This window comes from Octopus bimaculoides, chromosome 24 (genome assembly GCF_001194135.2).
Source record: "Octopus bimaculoides isolate UCB-OBI-ISO-001 chromosome 24, ASM119413v2, whole genome shotgun sequence".
Classification (NCBI taxonomy): Eukaryota; Metazoa; Mollusca; class Cephalopoda; order Octopoda; family Octopodidae; genus Octopus; species Octopus bimaculoides.
Window position 1 is genome coordinate 22,800,554 of NC_069004.1, and position 23,868 is coordinate 22,824,421.

The following is a 23,868-nucleotide window of genomic DNA, read 5'->3' on the forward strand; positions in this document are numbered from 1 at the left end:
ATATATATATAATTATTCCATTCTATGTATATCCCTACACTATATGTCTGTCTTTGTATTGTCCTCCCTCATCCATTACCCTGATGGCAAGTAAAAATGTTTTGGTTTTGCTTTAATTTATTCGAGTTGCACCCAAGTCTCAACCAGAGACATCAATAGACAAGGTTTTGCTTCTGAAAATGATAAGAGGTGAGGTGCCATGATGCAATTGAAAACATTGATAACTGTGGAACAACAGAAAAAAGAATCAGTAAGGTTGCATTTATGTGGAGAGGGATTTCGTCTACATCATTGTTTGCTCCTCTTGATATCATTTCAAGTGCCTCAGTAATAATAGGTAATGTTGTTGTTTTGAGATGCCACTTTTTCCCTATTTCAGTCTCCAGATCCTAATATTATCTCAGTTTTTCAAACATTTTCAGAGATACATTCTGTTGGCTGGGGCTGCACCATTAATCAGAAGACAAGTCTTTTCAATATAATTTTCCACAATGAGATCTGGTCAGTTTGCCTGTATTTCCTGATCAGTCTGAACACTGAAATTCCAAAAGATGTTAACCTTGGCATTCTGGGCAAATTGTGGTGGCTTTTATTCCCACCAATTGTTTCAGTGAGGCGGGTTGTAGGTACAGCATGTTGACCAGTGTATGTACTGAGCTAGCCTGCCATGTCTTTGCAAGCATTCTGTTGGTGCTAGCCTGTTGCATCCAGAGATTATGTGGTTGATTGTCTCTGGATGCTTTCCACATATGCGGCATGATGAGCTGCTTTCATATTTCAGGACATTACTCTGGTAATTCCTAGTTGAAAGCAACTGGTCTTGATCAGAAATGATATACCCTTCAGTTTCTGGTTTGAGACCAGAGCATGACAGCCACTGGTGAGTTAGGACTTGATATACATAAAGGTCCTTGATTCTAGTCAGGTATTTGCCATGCAGTGACCTTTTCTCCTGGTTTTTCTTAATACATTGGAGGCTGGTTTGTTTGGAGATACTGGTTCATCTTGTTGCATTTCTTGGAGGTATACTTTTGGTATCTTCATGTTTCAGAACCAGCTTTAACATCCAGTTGTTTATTTGTTGCAGATAGCTAGAAAGTCCCATGGTTGCAATTTTCAATGAAAGTTTGGCTTGTATTGACCCCAACTGCTTTCTTTCCTCAGGACATGTATTCGGTCTGAGTCTGCTTTTCAGCGATACTTATGCTGCATTATCATCAGCTTTTGTATTTTGGCATCAACTTTGCTGATCTCAGAGAGAGACCAGTTTATAATATTGAAGTCTTACGTGATTACAGGCATGGCCAATGTGCTTATGGCCTCAATTTTTTTTTTTTTTTTTTTGTGGCATTCAGCTTGGTTTTCAGAATTGCTCTTACTCTTTGGTAGTATTCCTTCCGTACCTTTTCTCATTAACGAACATTTAATCCCATCTCCTTCACAAACTCTTAGATACTTTTAACCAAAAAAAATGAGCTGATCATTTGTATGAGTGTGTGTGTGTATCTGTTACCTTTCACTTTGGTGTCTCTGTGGTCATCTGTTCAATCAGAGTTGATCTAGGGCAGTGGAGCTCAAGCAGGGTTCATATGACCCCTGGGTGGGGGTGGGGGTGGAACCATATAAGATTTTTGGGGTTTGTGAAAACAAAACAGTAAATTGGGGATTTACTAGGATTCAATTGAAATCATTACGAGCTGCAAAGATGGTGGTGATGGGGGCATCAGGGGGCAATAGTAACAGCAGTAGCAGCCACGTCAGTGGTGGCAGTGATGGCGGTGGTGGTGGTGGTGGTGGTGGCGACGGTGGAATTTCTTGTTAGTAGTCTTGCTAATTTGAGAACACAGATTTCATGGTAAGACAGTTTGACATCTATTTTTAGCATACAAGGAATCCACATAGTGGTCTCTCCTATTGTTTATATTTCATTTCTTTCCTTTTTCTTAAACATAATCTTTTTATTCTTTCTTTTATTTCTTCTTTCATTCTCTCTTTTCTCTTTCATTTTCTTTTCTTCTTTTTTCTCTCTTTTTCATTACTTTTTCTCATTCTCTCTTTCCAGTTTTCTTGTTCTCTATCATTACTTTTCTCTCTCTCTCTCTCTATCTATCTCCTCTCTCTCTCTCTATCTCCTCTCTCTGTCTCTCTCTATCTCCTCTCTCTCCTCTCTCTCTCTCTCTCTCTATCTCCTCTCTCTCTCTATCTCCTCTCTCCCTATCTCCTCTCTCTGTCTCTATCTCTCCTCTCTATCTCCTGTCTCTCTCTCTCTCTCTCTCTATCTCTATCTTCTCTCCTTATCTCTATTTCTCTCTCTTTCTGTCTGTCTGTCTGTCTCTCTCTCTGTATTTCTCTCTTCCCTCTCCCTCTCACCCCTATCTCCTGTCTCTCTCTCTCTCTCTCTCTCTCTCTCTCTCTTTCCCCTCTCTCTCTTCCCTCTCTCTCTATCACCCCCATCTCTCATCCCCCAATTCAACAGTCAGTGTCGATTTCTGCTGACTTGCCCCAATCTCTGCTCCTCCCTTGCTCATTCCCTTGGGAGGGTTGATCAGAGCAGAGAGATTTACTGGTGGTTTTCATGTTATTTAACCCTAGGTCTGTTTTGATCGAACAGACTCATGATCAAAGACATTCCAATTGTGATCACTCTGCTTTTTCATGAGTCATTGTATACCTTGGACTACATTATCCAATGTGATCTTGTTTTAAAGACTGATAGGCTGTAATTGAAAAGATCTTTGGCTGCTCTTTCAAGCAAACTAGGCTACAACTTAAAGGTTCTCTTGTTGTTATCACTGGTGGTGGCGGTGGTGGTGTTGATGGTGGTGGTGGTGGTGGTGGTGGTGGTGGTGGCGGTGGCGGTGGCGGCAGTGTAGTGATGAAAGATCAGTGCACTGTTTTGGGTTTCTTTTTCCCCTTGCTTGCAATCTTATCCTTCCCCACTCACTACCACATCACCACCACTGTCACTGTCACCCCCACCACCACCACAATCACACCACATCCAACTCAGCACCCCACCACCTTCCCAATTGAGCTCCAAGACATTTTTGCCACCAAAATTAGTGTTGTCTGACAGTATCTTCTTACAAACTGTTCTCTTACTTGACCTAATAACTTTGTGTTCTTCACATGAAGAGAGAGAGAGAGAGAGAGAGAGAATGAAAGAAAGAGTTGAGGGTTTTTTTTAAGTGCTGGGATTAATACCTCATCTCCCCCAAAATCTTTTATGGGGAGGGCTGGGTTGTGCTTAAGTTAGAATTTCTTTCTTGGGTTGTTTAAAAATAAGTACCAATTAAATGCTGAGATGGTTCTAATGAAACAAATTTTTTTAATCTGGTATTCTCCACCATATTTGTGGCCCCTTAACTAAGCTAGAATTTCTTTCTGGGTTGTGAAAATAAGTATGAATCAAGCACTGCAGTTGATCTGTTCAACAATGAAACTGATACACTGCAACCATACTTGAGGCCCCATGTCTAAATTACAGTTTCTTCCTGGTACTTTGTAAGTACCAGTTAAGTACTAGAGAAGATCTGTTGGACTTCATGTTCATTCTAGAAATGGTTCCAAAGTTGACCAAGTAAGTACCAGTCATGTACTGAGGTGGATCTAATTCGCTATGTCTTGTTGCCTAATTTGCAGCTTTGTGCCAAAATTGGATTTTCTTTTTGATCCTTGTTCTGAGAACTGAAGGAGCCCCCTAGATTTTATTCTACTTTTATATTTATTTGTTTGTTAATGTTGTTATTTTGTTATTGTTATGATTTCACTCCTGTTTCAGAAAATGTATTTGGTTTTACTCCAAAAATATTATGTTTCATTGTGTGTGTGCGTGTGCGTGTGCGTGCGTGTGTGTGTGTGTGTGTGTGTGTGTGTGTGTGTGAAGAGAACTGTGGTATTAAGATCAAACTACATCTATATTTCCTCCCCACCACACACACCTTTTCCAGGATTCTTGTAGAATGGGGTCACATCTACCCCATATTAATAATTAGTTCAAGATATAATTAATTAAAACCCCTGGAAGCAGAATCCCCAGTATGCTCAATATGATTGCAGTCCAAAGACTTATGGCTGTGTGATGAAGAATTTCAAAACCACATGGTTTCAGATTCAGTCCCTTTAATGTGGCACCTTTGGCATGTGGCTTCTATTAAAGTCCCAGGCTGACAAAAGTGTTGTGAGTAAATTTTGTAGATTGAAACTGAAAGAAGACAGACAGCCGACAACTGATGAAGTGTGTTAACGTGTCCTGTTTCCCATTTTTTCTTATTGTTTATGTATTTCACTTGTTTTTCCCTTGTTCGTTTACGTATTTCATATTATTTGCACCATTGGTGACATCCTGTACCCATATTTCCAGGTATATATATATTTATATATATACAACTTTACATAGACCTACACATGTTTCAATTGCTCCGATTAGTAACCATTGTAATTGCAACCCTTCTATAATACTGGTGCAGTTTCTTCAGGGTCTTTACTTAATATCCATCAATTTAACTGTTTAAAGTTTTTCATTTATCTACTCTGCATTGTATGAGTTGTTTGTTAAGTTAGACACAAACAATCTCCATTTCAATTTTGGATAATCACTTATAGTCCATTATCTCAAAACATTCTGCTGTTTAGATGTTTATTATTCATTTATACTGGACAAATGTAAATTTTCTCATGTGCAAGCATCTCAAAGCTTGTTCCTATCTAGAATTTATTACATTTCCCTCAGATATAAAAATCTGGTAAAATTCACCTAAGCATAAGTCACATCTTTTAGTTCCAGGTCTGTATGGTTTTGTAGTACAAATTAATTCCCAATTGATAGTATAGTCTTTGTTTCTGTCTTTAATAGACCAGATTAATTTACTAAGATTTGTTCGGAATCTTTTACTTTTATATCTAAATGAACTCAAATGATTTGCCAGTCTCCTCTTGAAAATTAATGATGTTGCATTGATGTAAAAGTATTCCTTACCCTCAGATGCAACTTTACATCTATGTATTACATTGTTAATCTTACATTTATTTTTCACATTACAGGATTCTTGTTTAAAACAACTGCAAAGATAATTTTTTGCATTTCTCTCAGATTTAGTTTTAATTTGATCATTCATGGTGAAATCAAATTCATTTCCACCTAGGCCTTTATTATTATTTACTCTTTTTGATAACATTATCTTTTTCTATTTCGAGCTGAATTTTTATTCAGTTCAACATTATTAACTATAGGGGTTTGTACAAAATAATGGAAGCAATTTAAAATTTCAAACAAATTAATTTTAATATGGAGTAGGACCAGCTTTGGCAGTAATTACAGCTTGAATTCTACGTATTGTATGAGGTATGGACTCGTACAAAGTTTGAATTGTTTCCAAAGGACTTTTTGTCCATTCTTCAGCTGAAACAGTTTCCAGTTCTTGTAGTGATGATGGTAGAGGTTATCGACTCCTTACTTGTTTTTCTAAAATGCACCAATGAGTGTTCAATAATATTGAGACCTGGGGACTGTGGTGGCCAGATAAGATGTTCAACGTCACTAGAATGTTCCTCGTGCCATTCAGTAACAACTTTAGCTGTGTGAATTGGTGCATTGCCATCCTGAAAGATTCCGTTTCTCTCCGGAAACAGTTTCGCAACAATAGGATGAATTTGATCAGATAAAATACTTAAATAGTCTTGACTATTAATTCTGCCATGAAGGGAAACCATTGGGCCAGCAGATTTCCAAGATATAGCCCACCAGATCATCACAGATCCTCCTCCATGTTTAACAGATGGAAGAAGGCAGGTTGGGTCAAATGCTTCTTTTGGCTGTCTCCACATGTATACTCAGCCAGTGGTCGGAAATAAGGTAAAGGATAACTCGTCTGAAAAAATAACATTCTTCTACTGCTCTAGGGATCAATTCTGTAGTTTTTTACTCTACTCTAAATGCTTTGCAATGTTTGTTTTTGAAAGTAGTGGTTTTCTGATTGCAGCCCTCCTGTGAAATCTGGCTTTGTCCAGCTCCCGGCAAACAGTCTTTGTGGAAACTGAGTGCTCAAGGTAGTCATTAAGCTCTGCAGTAATTTTGGGAGCTGTACTTCTGTGATCCTTTCTAACAATTCTCGTAAGAGTCCGACGGTCCCTTTCTGAAAGTTTTAGTTTTCTTCTGGAGTTTTGTTTCAATAGGGAGGTTTTTCCCTCTTTCTCAAAGGCTGTCATTACTTTTGAGACTGTACTTCTTGATACACCAAACATTTCGGCTGTTTTCATTACGCTAGTGCATGCCATCCAAGCACCAACAATTTGACCTCTTTGAAAGTCTAATACATTTGTCATTTTAATGAATTTTGATTACCTTTTTCTTATGATATCTGAAAAGAAACAGCAATTTTAGCAAAACATATTAAGCAACACTAATAATAAATCAAAAAGCATAAAAATAAACAAGCTTTTGACAGTTTTATAGTTATTTCAAAATTATGATGCTATGATATTGGGTGTTTTCATTATTTTGTCCAACCCCTGTATGTTAAATTATGTTGTTTCCTCTTCAGTAACTTTTAAATTCTTAGCGTTCTCCTCTTCTACTTGAGTTTTTTTATTCTGTTTGGCACTATTATGCTTAATATTTACTATCCTACTCTGATTACAACAGCTTTTTTGAAATATCAATATTATTTTTACATTAATATTTTTGCTAAGACAATAAGCCATGCAGATCTTATGTTTATTAAAAATTCTATAATATTTATGATTGATTGGAAAATATTTTTCAATTGCTAAATTGAACAATTTGAAAAAATTATAAACTTGTTTACCAAATGGAGTGATTAACCATAAAGTATTCTTTGAGTTAAGATCATAATCTTGATGTTTATACCTGTTTTTCGAAGGAGTAAATATTCTTAGATTTCAATCCACCTTAAAGTTAGTGTTTATGTTATCTTTTAAATCTTTTAGTTGTTTTTATATTAAAAGAATTTGAGATTTTATTAAAGAATACTACTTCTTCATTTCTATTAGCAGTACGAGAATTTTTAACTTGGTTGTCAACTATCTTATAATTTTTCCTTTTCTTTTAATTATTATAATTGTTCATTGATTTTTTTCTCTGTTAGAATCACCTAAGTTATTCCATAAATCACCACTGGCTTCAACCACAGCCTCCAGATGATTTTGGAATCTCCTGCAACTCTTCTGAACGGTCTCCTTGTTTAAGTTGGTGAATGCTGCCATAAACCTTGCCTTCAGTTCATCTTTGGTGTTACAAGGAGTCTTGTTGGTCTCTCGCTCAACTGTGCCCCACACATAATTAAGGGGGTTACAGCCTGGGGAGTTAGGTGACCAGACGTTAGGGGTGATGTGGTTGCAGAAATTGTCTGACAGCAATGACTGGGTTCTCCTGCTTGTGTGGCATGGTGCAGAGTCCTGTTGCCAGGCATAGGGTCTTCCAGCAGCCACCCTCTTGACCCAGGGCAGCACTACCTCGTCCAGGCACTTGATGTAGGCCTCTGTGTTGTGTCTGGAGCCGAGTGGGCTGATGAATGGAGGCATAACATCGCCATCACTGGTGATCACTGCAAACACCATGATGATTGGAATTTTGATTTTGGCAAAGGGAACAAGTTGAGGACTCAGTATTTTCTTGAGTGGATGGCAAGGCCTGCTTTGCATCATGCCACAAAACCACAATGGCAGGTAAGCTTTCCATTTAGAGGAGTAGCATTTTGCCAGCATGCCTTTATGCTTGCACAAAATTTTCCCGATGTTGGAGTTGACATTACTCAAATTGTTGAACTGAGGAGAAGCAGGACTGGTGCCAGGTCCTGAGTTCTAATGCTTTGTTTTCCTAAGAAGAAAAGGGAATTTTACATCACTTCAGATTGTCTTTTAGTTTGTCTTTGAAGCCCAAGCATGGCCTTCCAACTGATCTTCCTGTTGGGAATTGGCCAAAGAGGAGCTGCTTTGGGATTCAGATATCATTCATATGTGAGAGATGACCTGACCATCTAAGCTGTATTTTGATGAGGATGGCTTCAATACCTGATATATTGCATTTTGTTAGCACCTCACTGTTACGATTATGGTCATCGCATATGAAAAGCATCAAGCTCGTTGATGTGTTTTCAGTACAAGGTCCAAGATTCGGCACCATAGAGCAATGGTGTCAAAATCACTGACCTATACACATTGACTTTCACCTTCAACGATACATTGTGACTGTTCTGAAGCCTATGATAAAGCTTACTGAAAACGAAACTAGCCTTCCCAGTTCTGGACTCAGTTTCTTTATCTATCTTAGCAAGATTGCTATGTATACATTATATACATTGTTTTGTCTTTGGGAGTTTCTCATGCAGTTAGTTACGAAGTTAATAGAAAAAGATAAGTTCATTTTATTCTATAATTGAAATGTCTCCCTTGTGGTGTAAACATGGTTTTATTTACTTATTGTTTATAATAACTGTACAACATATATACATTTGTAAGTGTGTGTATACATTTTGGAAATAGTGTCGAGTCACATGTTGTAAACATTACAAAATGGCAAGCTAACAAATTAACCTCTATGAGTTTGTTTGATCTGATCAAAATAAACTGCTGGGAGATCCTCAAATTACATTCTACCATATTTAAAAAGGCAAAATCACATTAAATATTATAATCTTATATACATCTTTTCTTAATAAAAATAGGTATGGTTGGCCACTCCTGGAATGTTTTTAATCATGTATTTCTTAAACTAGACTTATCTGGACTAAATAATGGCAACTCTACAATAGCAAAAGGGTTTATACATGGCAGTTCATCCAGCTACAAATAACAGCCAAATCTAGGTAAAAATTACTCCTTACTATCTTACAAACATCTGGAAGGGTACATTTTATTGTCCTAGGTGCACTAAACCAGGGTAAAAGTTGGCATCATCATGGCTGAAATATCTTTCATCATCGGTCTGTCTACACCATCAAAGCTGTCCTTGAGCCAAACAACAATAGCATTAATGAAACAAAAAGCTTATCTTGAGGTTTAATTTAATAGTAAACTTGTAAAACATATCATTATTATCATCATTATTGTTTTACTTCCACATTTTACATGCTGACTTGAGCATGATATTCATCAATGTGCTGGCTGAGAGGTATTTTCCTGTATTCCGGAATCCTAATTTGAGATTTGTGCACTGCCATCCTCTGATGTAGGCTGGTTTTTGTGTGTCCAATATATTGCTGTTTACATCCCGAGCATGTAATTAAGTAAATCAAGTTCTCTGATACACATGTAAAATTAGTTTTTATGGTGAAATTATGATCTTGTTCTAATTGGTATTCAGATTCTTCTATTATATTGATACAGATCGCACAGTTGGGTCTCCCACACTTTTTTACTGTCGGCTTTGTGGTTATTGTTGAGTGCAATTTGGCCTGGGTTAAAATCGTTTTCATTGATTTTAGTTGTCTCTTACTTTTGATGATTGTGTGTGTTTTGAGGATTTGATTCATCTTTGGGTCTCTCTTGAGTAGAGCTGTGCTGTGGGGTATAGTGTTCAATGCCTCATTGTTATGTGGGTCGTGTGTGGAAATGTAAGTCACAGTTTTCAATTTTTCTTCCTTCTTTGGTCTTGGTCGTCTAAGTTCTTGTGTATTCAATTTAAGTATTCGTTGGATCGTATTGTTGGTTAAGGGTTGATGGTTTTCAATTCCTAGAGTCGTGTGTAACGGGTGTTTGCGTCTGATACTATTGTGCAAATTCTTTTGGCTAAACGAAATGGGATGCTCATCCTGGTGTGTCTCGGGTGGCAAGAATCAAATGGCAGCTACTGTTCCGAGTCTGTGAGTTTGTAATAGATATCTGTCTCTATTTTGTTCCTGACTTATATATATAGATACATGTATGTATGTATGTGAAGGCGCATGGCTTAGTGTTTGGTGTGTTGCACTCATTATTGCGAGATTGTAGGTTTGATTGCCAGACTGAGCATTGCTTTGTGTTCTTGACCAAAGCACTTCATTTCATGTTGCTGTGCAATCATTTCGTCATCTGGCATCTGGTACATGGTGCACCTGTACAGGTAATGTGGATTTGATGGAGAGAGTGAGCTTATGTGAACACAGACATTTGATCATTATAAACAGATCATCTGTGTGGTTGTTCGGCAAGAAATTGCCAGACCCTCACATGTCATCTAATAACGGGAGAGTCCATGATGTATGTATGTATATATTTTGATATTTTGCTTAGGGATTGCGTTACTAATAACCTGGTATTAAAACTCAATATACATAAGCTTCAGAATTAAGAATTAGTCAAGTACAGAGTGGTAAAAAAACCTGTTTACATCTTATCATAGAAATTCCTCATAAACCTGTCCTTATGCGTTTTTTAAAATGATCTTATTCTAATTCTGGGAGAGGCTTCTTCCCCTCAATCCCCTAAATTTTATTTCCCACATATGTTTATGCTTTTTTACTGGTAATACTTTTCTGTGTATATATAGATGTAAATGTTTTTCCAAATAAAACTGCACTTTATGTTTGATACTCTGATGAAGTTATAAGGTGATACTGAAGCACTCCACTCTGAGTGCACTGCATCTTATAGCAGAAACAGCTGTAAGCTAATAAAATTCATAAAATAATTGTTTATTCCTTTGTCATCCTAATTTCTTATATATATCTTCTTCATCATCATCATCATCATCATCATTTAACATCTGTTTTCAGTGCTGGCATGGGTTAGACAGCTTGACAGGAACTGGTAAGGCCAGGGTCCACAATAGTTCTCCTGGCTTTGTTTCTATGGCTGGATACCCTTCCTAAAACCAACCACTCCACATATAAAATAATTTAACTGTATACATTGCCCAGGTTTATTACAGCTTGTTGGAAAAATGTAAAAGGGAGCAGAAACCTGCAATAAGTTAAGTAAAGAAAGACAGCAACGACAGCCAAAAGTGAATGCATTGTGTGGAAGATTAACCACAAACAGATAGAAAAGTGAACAGTAAAAGAGCCATATAGAGGAGAGGGTGCATAGACATGTCAGGAATAATGTTGGGGAATTTCGGGAAGCATGGAATTTTTTTAAGGATGCAATGTCCTGACTGCTAACAAAAAATATAACTCTGAGTGTGAAAAAATGGTTTTGAAATTCAGGGGTTTTGTGCTGTGTTTTGGATGTTATGAGCATAACATGATTGGTTGAAATAGTGAATTCAGAACCATTGTCAAAGTTGATGTTGGAAAGATGGATAATTTTGTGGGCTGCTAAACATCAAAGATTTAATGTATTGATGTCCAGAAAAGCAATATATTCTAGATATGGTGACTGCCAGAAAATATTTATCTGCTACAGCAAGGCTAATTTGTATTTTATTAAAAAGATTTACCTTTCATTTTAGATTATCCTTAAAAATTTGTTGTGCGGTGCACATTACCAACCCAGCACTGTAATAAAAATTAGACTAATTTTGATTATTTTTGAGTTTGTATTCACTTTAGCTATGCACAATGAATCTCTTTCATAGACAGAAAATAGGTAGTCTTTTTTATGATAACAGTTTAACAAAAGCTGAAGGTCTCTTCATTTTGATCCCTTTTCTGCCCATGAAGAGATAAACCTGTGTTGTAAACACTTTGTTAACATTTTATAGAATGTTTGAATAACTGGTAACCCTGTTACCAGTTATGCTGGTAAGTCAGTTCAGGATATGATATGCCCCAAAAGAGTATTCATTTGATTGCACATCTCTTGACACCTTTCAGTTTACAACTATTCTGGAGAAGATAAGGTGTTTAAATTGCAGGTACAAACTGTGTGTACCTACCATAGCCATATATAGCATTAAATAGGGAGCCAGTGAGCAGCTAAAAAAGATTTTATTGATCGATGCTAAGACACTTTCAGTATTTTTATGAATTTAGAAATGTAGTCCATCCAGTGCAGATCATTGTTGGTAATAATTCCCAGACTATTTTCACCTGCAGAACTTTTTAAGATTTATGTTGTGGAGGGATAAGTGAATTTCAAATTTCTTTTCCTCCTAAAACTTATAAGTTCTGCCCTTGTCTACAGCCGGCTGTAGCTGGATGGTTAAGATCCAAATCAGGATTTCAAAAGCATCAGATATTGTATTTAGGGCAAGGCTCATAACTTTACAGGCCTCACCTAACCTAGCTGACCTAACAGGTTTTCTTTTGAGCCAACAAGAAGGATCTACAATCAGGGTTACTGAAATAAAAAATAAAGTTGTTATGGTTGTGATGTCTTTGATTATGGATCTGCTTGACCAAGATTGACCTGAAGTTATATCTACTACTGCTACTACTACTTAGTGGAGGTGTGTGGCTTAGTGGTTAGGATATTGCACTCATGAGATTGTGGATTAAAAAATCCTGGACTGGGTGATGTGTTGTGTTCTTGAGCAAAACACTTCATTTCACGTTGCTCCAGTCCACTCAGCTGGCAAAAATGAGTAATCCTACAACAGACTGGCATCTTATCCAAGGGGTGAATATATATGCCACAGAATCCAGGAAACCATCCTTATGAATCTTTTTTCTGACTACTACTGCTTAGCTTTAGTTCCTTCTGTGCTTCTCAGTGCATTGAGCAGCAAGCTTTACCCCCCCCCCCCCTGGATTCAGTTGGCTGCTACTCTTGCACGTCCATTCCACATAACATCGACTGTCTTCAGGTCGTCCTGAAATGTTTGCTCTCCAACGATCTTTAGCCTACCCTTTTCTACACCTGCCAACAGGTAGTACTCAAGTCATGGTTATTTTTGAGAGCTGTTGGTTGGCTTGATGGGGAATATGGCCAGCCAGGCAGAAGTGGCACTCTTCTATGATCACTTGCAGTGGTCATATCCTTACTCTTTTCAGAAGAAGAGGAAGAAGAAATGTAGTAACAGTAGTAGCACCACCATCACTACTACTACTACTACTACTACTACTACTGCTACTGCTGCTGCTGCTGCTGCATCAGCAACAATACAAACTAATGAGGGAGCTTCTATATGGCCGTTTGTCATTCACCCCACTGAAACTAACAGTGAAATTATAAGTCTCTATCATCTTAAATAAGGACAGTTACTTCACTTTAAATTTATGAGGCAACTTGAGTGTTCCCTTCAGACTGGAATACCTTTGATAATAGATCTGTTCAAATGACAGTTAGCTGTAGCCTAGGGCTAAACAACAACAACAACAGCCGATCTTTTCTACTTCACAGCTGAAAAGATAATTGCCAGGAAAGACCAGAGAGAAGGAGATATCCAGCTGTTTCCATCTACCCATGGTTAATGATGGTTAATTGATGTAAAAAGGATAAAAAAAAAAGAAATCCTGGAAGTTTTATCTGCTTGGATTAAGGTTATCTAATTTGTTTCAGGTTTGGGCAGGGTAAATTTTAAGGATAAAGAGAGAGAAGGGAGATAAAATAGACATGAACTGTCACCTCATAAATCTACAGCAATCTCTAAAGCTGTCACTTGCCTAATTAAACATTAAATAGACTTTAATATCTAGAATGTTAGTTGGATATCAGTTTATTTCTTTTTATCTTTCATTCTATTCAGTTGTTTGATGAAGATTATGATGGCAGTAGTGATGGTGATGGTGAGGAAGAGAAGTAGGAGGGACATCGCCCATACATGATTTTTTGCTTGTTTTTATTTTTTTAATCTCCTGAGATCAGAAATTGGATAAAACTCATGTGGGAAATTTTAAATTTCAAATGTTGTGCATTGGATTTTAGATTTGTGTGTATGTGTAGGTGTATGTGTGTGTCACTTGTTTCAGTCATTAGACTGCAGCCATGCAATACTAATAGGCATTGTGAGACTAATAACCTGGTGTGAGAACTCAATATACATATGCTTCTGAATGAAGCATTAGTTGAGCACAGAGCATTAATTAGAAATTGAGATGACAAAGGAATAAATGATGAACTTCATTACCTTACAGTTGTTTCTGCTATATGACGTGATACACACACACACACTTACAAAGCACCAGGTTGGTTCGACAATAATGGTAAAGAAATTGGTCTTATCTTAGAGACATGAAAGGCATTCAATATGTTGCTAAATGCTTCCTTTTCAATGAACAGGACAGCATCTACATATTTTAAGGAAGTAAAAACAACAGTGCAGAGGAAACTGAGGAGGATGCAGGAAAATTGGTTGTGATAAATGCAATGAAATCGAAGACGCTTCAAATACTAACAATTCAAAACTTCTTTACTCTCTCTTGAAAAAAGTTTATGGTCCAACTTCATCAATGGTTGTTCCACGTCATAGCGAAAATGGCACAGAATTATTAACAAATCCTAAAGATATTGTTGGGAAATGGAAAGAACACTTTGATGAGTTGCTCAGTAGACACACCAAATTTGATCTTTCTGCTCTTGATAATATACCTGAAAGACCAACAAAACATTTTTCAGCAGAGGTTCTGGCTGAAATAAAAGCAGCTCTCATGAAATTGAACAATGGAAAGGCCCCTGCTATGGATGGATTAAGTACAGAGATATACAAATATGGTAGTGAACATCTCTGTTCAATGTTGACAGATGTGATTCAAAGGGTTTGGCATAGTGAGGTGGTTCCTCAGGATTGGCATGATACAATTATGGAGATACTCTATAAATTGAAAAGTGGAGAGTATGTCTGCAATAATTTTCATGGCATTTGTCTGTTAGTTGTGGCTGGAAAGTCCTTTGTAGGGTAATGCTTGATAGATTGCATCTGCACATTGCTGATGAGTTCTACCAGAATCACAATGTTGGTTCTGAGGTGGTAGGAGTACCATGGATATGATATTTTCAGCCAGACAGATATAAGAGAAGTGCATCAAATAGGATATGGACTCATATCAAGTTTTTATTGATCTGACAAAAGCATTTGATTCTGTAAATAGAGTTGCAATTTGGGAGATGTTGAAAAACCTAGGCTTTCCTGAAAAATTTGTGAGAATGCTTAGATAATTTCATGATGAGATGGAGGTGAGAGTTAGTGTTGGATGTACCCTGTCAGATCCAATTTCTGTAGAAAATGGTGTGAAACAGGATGATATTCCTGCTCCTACCTTGTTTACTCTTTATTTTACAATAGTCTTTTAAATAGCATTCAAAGACTGAGCTGAAGGGGTCTATATAAGATATAAGACAGCAGGAAAACTTTTCAACCTCAAAAGACTTTGTAGCAAAAACAAAAGTTCTTCATGCTCACATCATTGCGTTCTTGTATGCAGATTATTGTGACCTGTTGGCACATTCCCAGGAAGACATGCAACACATGATGAGCAAGATCCCTGCAGCATGTACAGCATTGGGCCTTACAGTTAACTTGAAGAAAACTGTTCTGATGTACCAACCGACGACCCCCCCCTCTAAGCTTTATATGGAACCTTCTGTAACTATACATGGACAAAGGTTAGAAGTTGTCACCAAATTCATATATTTAGGAAGTACTCTGAGCACTCCCTGGTCTTGCTAATGAAATTTCATATAGAATTAACAAAGATTGTGATTCCTTTGATAGACTTCACAAGCGCCTCTGGTCACACCATAGCATATCTATCCAAACTAAAGTTAAGGTTTATAACACACATGTTCTGCCATCGTTGCTCTATGGAAGTGAGACATGAGTTATTTATTGTAAGCATTGAAACATTTGAAGCATATATTTTGGTGCTCGTAGTATGTGGGTGGTACGAGTGAGTAGAACATGCCAAGAGGAACTCAGAATATGTAGTCCTATATCTTTTGACACCAAATGCCTGAGGTGACACAGATTGCACTGCTTGATGCAACACATCTAGATGCACAATACACTACCTGTAAAGGACAGCTGCAGGATGGGCCGAAATGAGCATCGTGTTGAATTCATACTAAATCCATTTTCCATTTCCCTCATCAATTATATAAACCTAAAGTGAATTTCTTGTAAGTATTATGTACTTGTGTGTGTGCACGCATGTATAGAAAAAATAATGTAAATAAAATTGCCTAAAAGGTGAATAATCTTGCCTAAAATTTGGTCTTTGAGTTAAGCCACATTTTTATCACACAGGAAGATGTTCTATGAATATCTTATTCTAAACTTTCACTCTCCACCACCACCAACAACACTGATACTTATACAAGAGGCTTTCTTTGTACACTTACTCACACACATATATAAATATATGTATGTATATATATGTGTGTGTATGTATAAACACACACACACATACAGATGCATCTTCATACAGTATACGTTATCTGTATGCATGTGTCTTCCCCCACTTCTCTCTCTTTCTCTCTCTCTCTAGATATATATATGTGTGTCTTTATCTGCACATACACACATGCTCTAGAGACTCACACATACATACACTATACTTTATCAGTATATTTGTCTCCTCTTATCATTTTGCAATGCGTCTTAGAATGTTTTTTTTTTAATCTATTTATTTAAAGCAGATGAGTATAATAATCTCTCCACATTTGGGCGGGATATTTTTCAACGGTTGCAGCTTGAATTTAATGTCAGACAGTATCTACCTCTCCCATCACCACCACAACCACCAGTATTATTATTATTATTATTATTATTATTATTATTATTATTATTAGTGAACTGGCAGAACAGTTAGGGTTTTAGACAAAATGCTTCGGTGGTATTTCTTCTTCCTCTTGACATTCTGAGTTCAAATTCTGCCTAGGACAACTTTGCCTTTCATCATTTGAGTATCGGTCAAATCTTGGGATCAATGGTATCATCGACTTATCTCCTGCATCTCCTCAAAAATCATTACCTTAATTAGAAACCCGTTATTATTATTGAGGATAATAGAATGGCAGAATCGTTAGAACATCAGAAAATATGCTCTGCAGTGTTCCTTCTGGTTCTCTATATCCAGAGTTCTAATTTTGCTATGGTCAACTTTATTTTTCATCACTCCAAGGTCAGAAGTGTTAAGACCAGTTAAGTACAGGAGTTGACGGTATCATCTAATCCCCTCCTCTTAAAACTGCTGGCCTTGTCCCTAAATAAGAATGAATTTTTATTATCATTATTATTATTATTATTATTATTATTATTGAGTGAGAAAGTAGCGCATGCCATCAAAGTGACACTGGGGTGCAAATATACAAAGGGTACACCAGGCACATGCATTGCAACCATATGTGCGTGACATGGTGATCTTATATCAAGATAAACAGTGCATGACCTTGCAGGTCATGTTAGGATTTTCTTCAGATCAAGTAGCCCATCCCGCTCAAAAGGTCCCTGAATAAGGTTTGTTTTAAGGATGATGAACAAAACACCTATGTTTCCAGAGGTGAATTATCCAAACCCCAAAGAATTCCTCTCAACACATGGCTGTGATGCTCCCCCATTACTTCTGCTCGTGATCTGAAATGCATATATCGTCAGCCACTGAGGGACTTGCTCAACTGGTTACGGTCAAGCAACTGACAAGCAAATCTGTGGTATTGAGCAGAATATTTGCTGTAGCCCATCTTTTCTTGTTAATATTATTATCTTCTTCTTCTACTTCTTCTTATCATCATCATCATCATCATCATCATCATCATTATTATTATTTCTGTCTGGAGCAAAAAGATGCATGTTTGTGGTTTGTAAGTTTTCTTTAAAAGTTGCTGAACACAGATTTCAAAATTTTCGCTAAGGTATTAGCAAAGAGGTTGATGCTTGTTGTCATGGAACTGATTGGTGATGTGCAAACATGTGCCATCACAAGCAGATCCATTTATGACAACCTCCACCTCATGTAACATTGTAGACAGGGTGGGTAAAGAAGCTGGCATGGGTGGGGTCTTGTTCAATTTGGATCAATCTAAAGCCTTTGGTAGGATTGACCACCAATACTTGGTAGCCGTTCTCATGGTGGTCAGCTTTGGTCCTGTTTTGTGAATTGCCACAATGTACAGCTACATCTGCTTAGTAGTCCAGGTTGTGGTTACCTTTCAGGTCTGTCAAGGGTGTCCATGCCCATCTCTTCTGTATGTACTGGCTCTAGAACCACTACTGCATAAATTGGAGGTGTTGAGAGGCATCCTGCACAAACTAGGATGTGGGAGAGCCATGTCAGCATATGCAGACAATGTCACTGCCATAGTGTTGAGCACTAAGCACACAGATTTGGTCGGCTTTAAAAGTATATGAGGTGGCAATAGGAGCAAAAATTAACCAAGAAAAGTCAGTGAGGGTTTTAGACAAAATGCTTCGGTGGTATTTCTTCTTCCTCTTGACATTCTGAGTTCAAATTCTGCTTAGGACAACTTTGCCTTTCATCATTTGAGTATCAGTCAAATCTTGGGATCAATGGTATCATCAACTTATCTCCTGCAGAGCTCAGACCTGGAGAGGCAGGTCCATGTTTCCAGTGTCATTGGATGTTGGGCAGAGGGACCGATTAAATTGCTCAGGATCTGGTTTGGTCTGGATCTCCAGGTTGAGAAGAACTGGGATGAAATGACAAGTAGGGTAGCCAATCACACCCAGAAACGGGCCAAAAGAAAGCTTTCCCTGAAAGGTTGAGCAGAGGTAGCAAATGCTTACATCACCTACATTATATATTACCACATGACCATTGCCTCAGTTTACATGAGACCAAACTGGAGCATATACTCTTTCACTTTCTGTGGAGTGGAAGCATTCCACTGGTCAGGTGCTCCATCTGCTGTCAACACCCATTGAATGGAGAGCTGGACCTGCTATGGCTACTGATGTGCAGACATACGCTAAGGTTATGACATCTCTAGCACTTCCTTACAAGTGAGCAGGTGTGGTCACTGTTAGACAGGATTTTCCACAACTTATCTCTTTGACTGAGCTGTAGTCCTGGATCAAGCGTAGACCAAGGGAGGGTGCCTAACACTTAGAGTGTTGTCAAACACTCACAATCTTCAGTCAGTCAGACAATGCAGATAGTGAAAGTTCAACTCTGGCATTCTCTAGAAGGTTAATGGCAAGTAAGTGCAACAATGTTCTTGAGGAGGCTTTGGGTGTCAGCAAGAATCAACTGTTCCTTTAGGTTGGCCTATGGATAATTTCCAAAAATCCCTGGCCTGGCAGAGTTACCAGGGGGTATTTCCAGTTTGGGATGAACTCTACAGGCATGGAAGTGCTGTCAGAGAGGCTTTCCCAAGATGCACACAGAGTGACAAATCGGTTCTGTATGCTTTCATTCAGATCCAAGGACTGCAGTGTGCCCCTGTGTCTGCTTGGTATGGCTTCTATAGTTGGACACCCTTTTAATGCCAACCTCTTAACAGCATGTACCAGATACTTTCTTTGTGCCACAAGCAACTCTTATTATATATGTATGTGACTTTGTGCCTGTGTTTGTCCCCCGCTAACCACTTGACAACCAGTGTTAACATTGGACTGTGTAGTCTTATATATTCCAAAAGACAGGATAGTCATGGTTGAAACACCTTTGATCATAAGTTTGCTCAATTAGGTCATTTTTGTTTTATTTCTGCCTCTGTCAGAGGAATGATGACCAAATGTTTGAAGCAGTCAACATCAGTAAAGACCCACCCCCTCCGTGAGCCAAATGATAGTATTAAACTGAGTGATAAGTGAAGTCTACCTCCTTGAGACTAAACAACAACAACAAACTGGGGAGCTACATGGGTTGTGTACGTGTTTGGGTGGGTTGGGGAGTCTTTTTTTTACAATATTGAAGTTGATTTCTTGTGCTCTTAAAAAACAGGGTTTCTCCATGCTACACTGAAAACCAGCGCCAGGAACGAATTCAGAGACAAAAACAGAAACAAGAAGAATTCCAAAGAATACGCAACAATAACAAACCCCAACAGAAAACTGAAGGAACAAATACTGCTGCTGGTGGTGGCAGTGGTGGTGGCAGTGGTGGTAAGTGTATTTATGTTTTTGATGGTGATGGTGATGACAGTGATGATAGTGGTGGAGATGACGGGGAAGATGATGATGGCAATAATGAGGATTAGCTATGAGAATGCACTCCTGATACTTTCACGCTAATGGTGGCAGCAGCAAGGAGGAGGAGGAGGAGGGGGAGAGGGAGAAGGAGGAGATGGAGAGTCAGAATCAAAACTGATTTCTTAAACAACAAAACCTTTGTATGAACATGCTTGCCTTTTATGTTGATGTGCGTTATCATCATCATCATCATCATCATCATCATCATCATCATTGTTTTTATATCCCATTTTCCCTACATGCATGGGTTGGATAGGTTTTCTCCAGCACAGTGTCTCCCCAGTCATTCATGATCTCCTTTGTGAGGTTCAAACTCTTAGATAAGCAGTTACCAAATATTTTCTATGTCTTCACAGAGAATAGGTACCTGAGTTTGGTTGAAGCCATGTGATAAAGGTTGTATCAAAAAGCAAGACCAAGTGGAGATGCATCAAACATCAGCTCAGATAAGTAGTTAGGCGCATCCAACAAGTTCCCAGAATTAAATCACTTTGGCATTAACCCTTCAGCATTTAAACTGTCCATATCAAGCCCAAATATTCTACATTGTTTTATGGTCAAACCAACCAGATCTGGCTTCTCATGCATCTACTACAATGTCATTCTAAAAATAAACACTTCATCAAAATCTCAAAGTTATGAGATTATGTCTGATTAATCCAAACAATGTGAATAAATAATAGTTACGTTTGTTACAGTAATGTGAATGGAAAATGGTTAAAAATGGGGAAGCACTTTGAATCATAACAAGGAATAGGGCATTGAAAAATTGTTACTAAAACAAATGGGGCAGTATTTTAAAAAGTTTGAGGAGCACAGTTCTTCAATTTTCTTAAAAAAAGAAAAAGCAAATGGCTTAATATTTCTTCTTCAGATTCCAAAAATCCAAAGAATAAATCCATCTGTGATAAAGCAAATGAAAGTACACGTAGCATATCTTCTCGCTCAGATGACCGCAGTCTTTTGCCAGAAGATCTCTTTGGTAAATATTTCTTAGAAAAATTATGATTTCTTTTTTTTTTTTTCACAAAAATGTTGACAACAATCAGAGATGAAGTAACAGTGACTTTGAGGTAAGAAGTTTGCTTCCCAGCTAAATGGTTTTGGGTTCAGTTGCACTGCACAGCACTTTGCACAAGTGTCTTCTCTCTAGCCATGAGCAAACTAAAATCTTTTGAGTGGATTTGGGAGACAGAAACTGAAAGAAGCCTGTTGCATATACGTGTGTGTATGTGTTGTCTCCTTGCATGATAGTTGTGATTGACACTGTCATGTAAGCAGTGTCCTTCATTCCCAATCTTCCATGGAAAATATGTCTGGTCATGGGTAAATATTACCTTACTTGGAAATAAGTGAAGGTTGGCAACAGGAAAAACATCCAGCCATAAAAAATCTTCCCCAGTGAGTTCTGTCTGTCCCATACAATTTTGGAAAAGTGGGTATTTAAACAATGATGATGATGATATATAAGAAGGGTATCCACCCATGATTGGTGTATCACTGCTACTGTTCTGGTTGATTGCACTGAAAATGCTTTTGTTAACAACTGATTCTGAAGGTGTCAAATTTGAAAATCTTTGTTGAAGTTGAATAAACTTCTCTGTGGTACAAATCAGCACGTTTAGCTATTAACCCAATGGTCAAATTTCTCAAGGCAGTGCCCCCAGCATAACTGCAGTCTAATGACTGAAACATTTCTCTGACCACTTTTTCCTTTATTGTTTTTGTTGTTGATACTATTGACTTTTCCTTCAGTATTCAAAGCAGATGACCACTGATGTCTTCTCTTCTCTCTGGTATTATCTACTGTTTTCATAAAAACAGTGCCAGTTACTTGCTGAGCAGACACTTCTCTCTCTGTTTGTTTCAATTAGACACTCTTTCATTCTAGGTGTATTATATTTATCTTTGGTGAATATTATTTCTTCAAGGGATCTTTGTTTTTTGGGTTTTTTTTGGTTTTTTAAAGGAAATCTAACAATTTTGCAAAACAAAATTTAAAATCCAATTTTACCCAATCCCTCTGATGAGGTGTGGGCTTCAAGTAAAATGGAAAATCTCACCAAAAAGAAGTGGCTTTCTTCCTTCATATAGATAACAAGCATTATTAAATCAAACACCACCCAATTTCAGGGGAAAACATGAAAAACATGAAACCTTTCTTGTTAGTGTTGATCCTGTTTGTGACTTTTGTGGTGCACCTTGAAAAACAAATGGATGTTCTAAGTTCCTCAAATGTATAAACTAATCGCTACGATAGACTTGGTCAGTATTAGTACTGGGTCGCATGCAAGAAGTCTGAATCCCATATGAAAAGAACTGGTGGGAATATAAACCTGCCAAAGTAGTAGAATATAAAGATGTCACTGTTCTTTAGGACTTTAGTATTCAAACTGAGTGAGCTATTGAGGCCAATAGACCAGGTACTGTGGTTAAAAAATCACATTGACAAAACATGTTTGATCACTGCAACACTCCTGTAAAATCATCTGAAAAGTTAAGTAAATACAAGGAACTTGAAATAGAAGTCTCAGAAATGTGGCATCTAACAACTGCTCTCGTTCTCATGTCCACAGATGTAGCTGTATGGTAAGAAGCTTGCTTCCAAACCACAGGGTTCCAGGTTCAGTTACACTATAACCCCAGGCCAACCAATTCTTTGTGAGTGGACTTGAGAGATAGAAACTGAAAGAAGCCCATCATGTGTGTGAGTGTGCCTGTGTTTGCCCTTGCCCTATTGCTTGACAACCAGTGTTGGTTTGTTTATGTCCCCATAACTTAGTGTTTCAGCAAAAGGACCAATAAAATATGTACTGGACATAAAAAAAAATATTGGGGTCGATCTGTCTGCCTAAAACACTTGAATGTGGTGCCCAACATAGCTACAGTCCAATGACTTAAACATGTAAAAGATAAAAGATGCAATTACTGATCCAGATTCATTGATGGATGGGTATTCCATTTAAGGTACGCCAGTAACTTAGGGGTACTTTAACATGAAAGTTTAATTTTTCTTTGTTTTTATTCTTTTAGATGACCACGATGTATGGAACCAGTCCCTTGATGCTGAGATTGTCAACTTAGAAACTGCCTTGTTATCATCAGACAAGGTGACAACAGCCTTGACTGAAATGGTGCTGAAATCTTCACCAAGCTCTCAGAAACTGCCTTCTGCTGTCCAAACCTTAAATGATGGCCTGTCCTGTGTATCAGCAATTTCTAGACTGTCTCCACGCAACCCAAGAGGTTGTGAAAAAGTGCTGCAGCTGATCAAAGATACGAGAGGTGTGCTTGTTGTGGTTTTGTATTGTTGCAGATCATTAGTATTATAGGTTTCAAATTTTGGCACAAGGCCAGTAGTTTCGGGGAAGAGGGAAAGCCAATTAAAACAACCCCAGTGCTCAACTGGTACTAATTCTATCGATCCTGAACGAATGAAAGGCAAAGTTAATCTCAGCAGAATTTGAGCTCAGAATGTAAAGATGGATGAAATGCCGCTAAGCATTTTGCCTGGTGTGCTAATGGTTCTGCTAGCTCGCTACCTTCATTACTGCCACCGCTGCTGCTACTACTACTACTTCAAGGGCGGAGAGTCAGCAGTCATTAGTGCATTGGGCAAAATGCTTAGTGGCATTTCTTCTAGCTCTTTATGTTCTGAGTTCAAATTCCACCAAGATCAATTTTGCCTTTCATCTTTCCGGGGGTCAATGAAATAAGTACCAGTTGAGCATTAGTATCAATGTTATTGACTAACTCTCTTCCACTTAAAAATTGCTGGCCTAGTGCTATAATCTGAAACAATATTTTTACTACTACTACTACTACTACTGTCATTACCATTATCACTCCTACCACACCCACTACTGTCATTATCCCTCAAACATCACCAATCATCTTTT

The 23,868-nt window shown here is 37.8% G+C and overlaps 1 protein-coding gene across 2 annotated transcripts in view; it reads left to right on the plus strand.

Moving 5' to 3' along the window:
• Window positions 1-23,868, plus strand: part of LOC106872915 (DNA repair protein RAD52 homolog) — a 456,284-nt gene that overhangs the window by 429,566 nt on the left and 2,850 nt on the right. The window contains exons 8-10 of one of the 2 annotated variants that reach the window (XM_052976438.1): window positions 19,722-19,882; window positions 20,844-20,951; window positions 23,003-23,254. In XM_052976438.1, the coding sequence (XP_052832398.1) occupies window positions 19,722-19,882; window positions 20,844-20,951; window positions 23,003-23,254 (521 nt within the window). The remainder of the gene's footprint in view (window positions 1-19,721; window positions 19,883-20,843; window positions 20,952-23,002; window positions 23,255-23,868) is intronic. The other variant, XM_052976439.1, reaches the window with a different exon arrangement.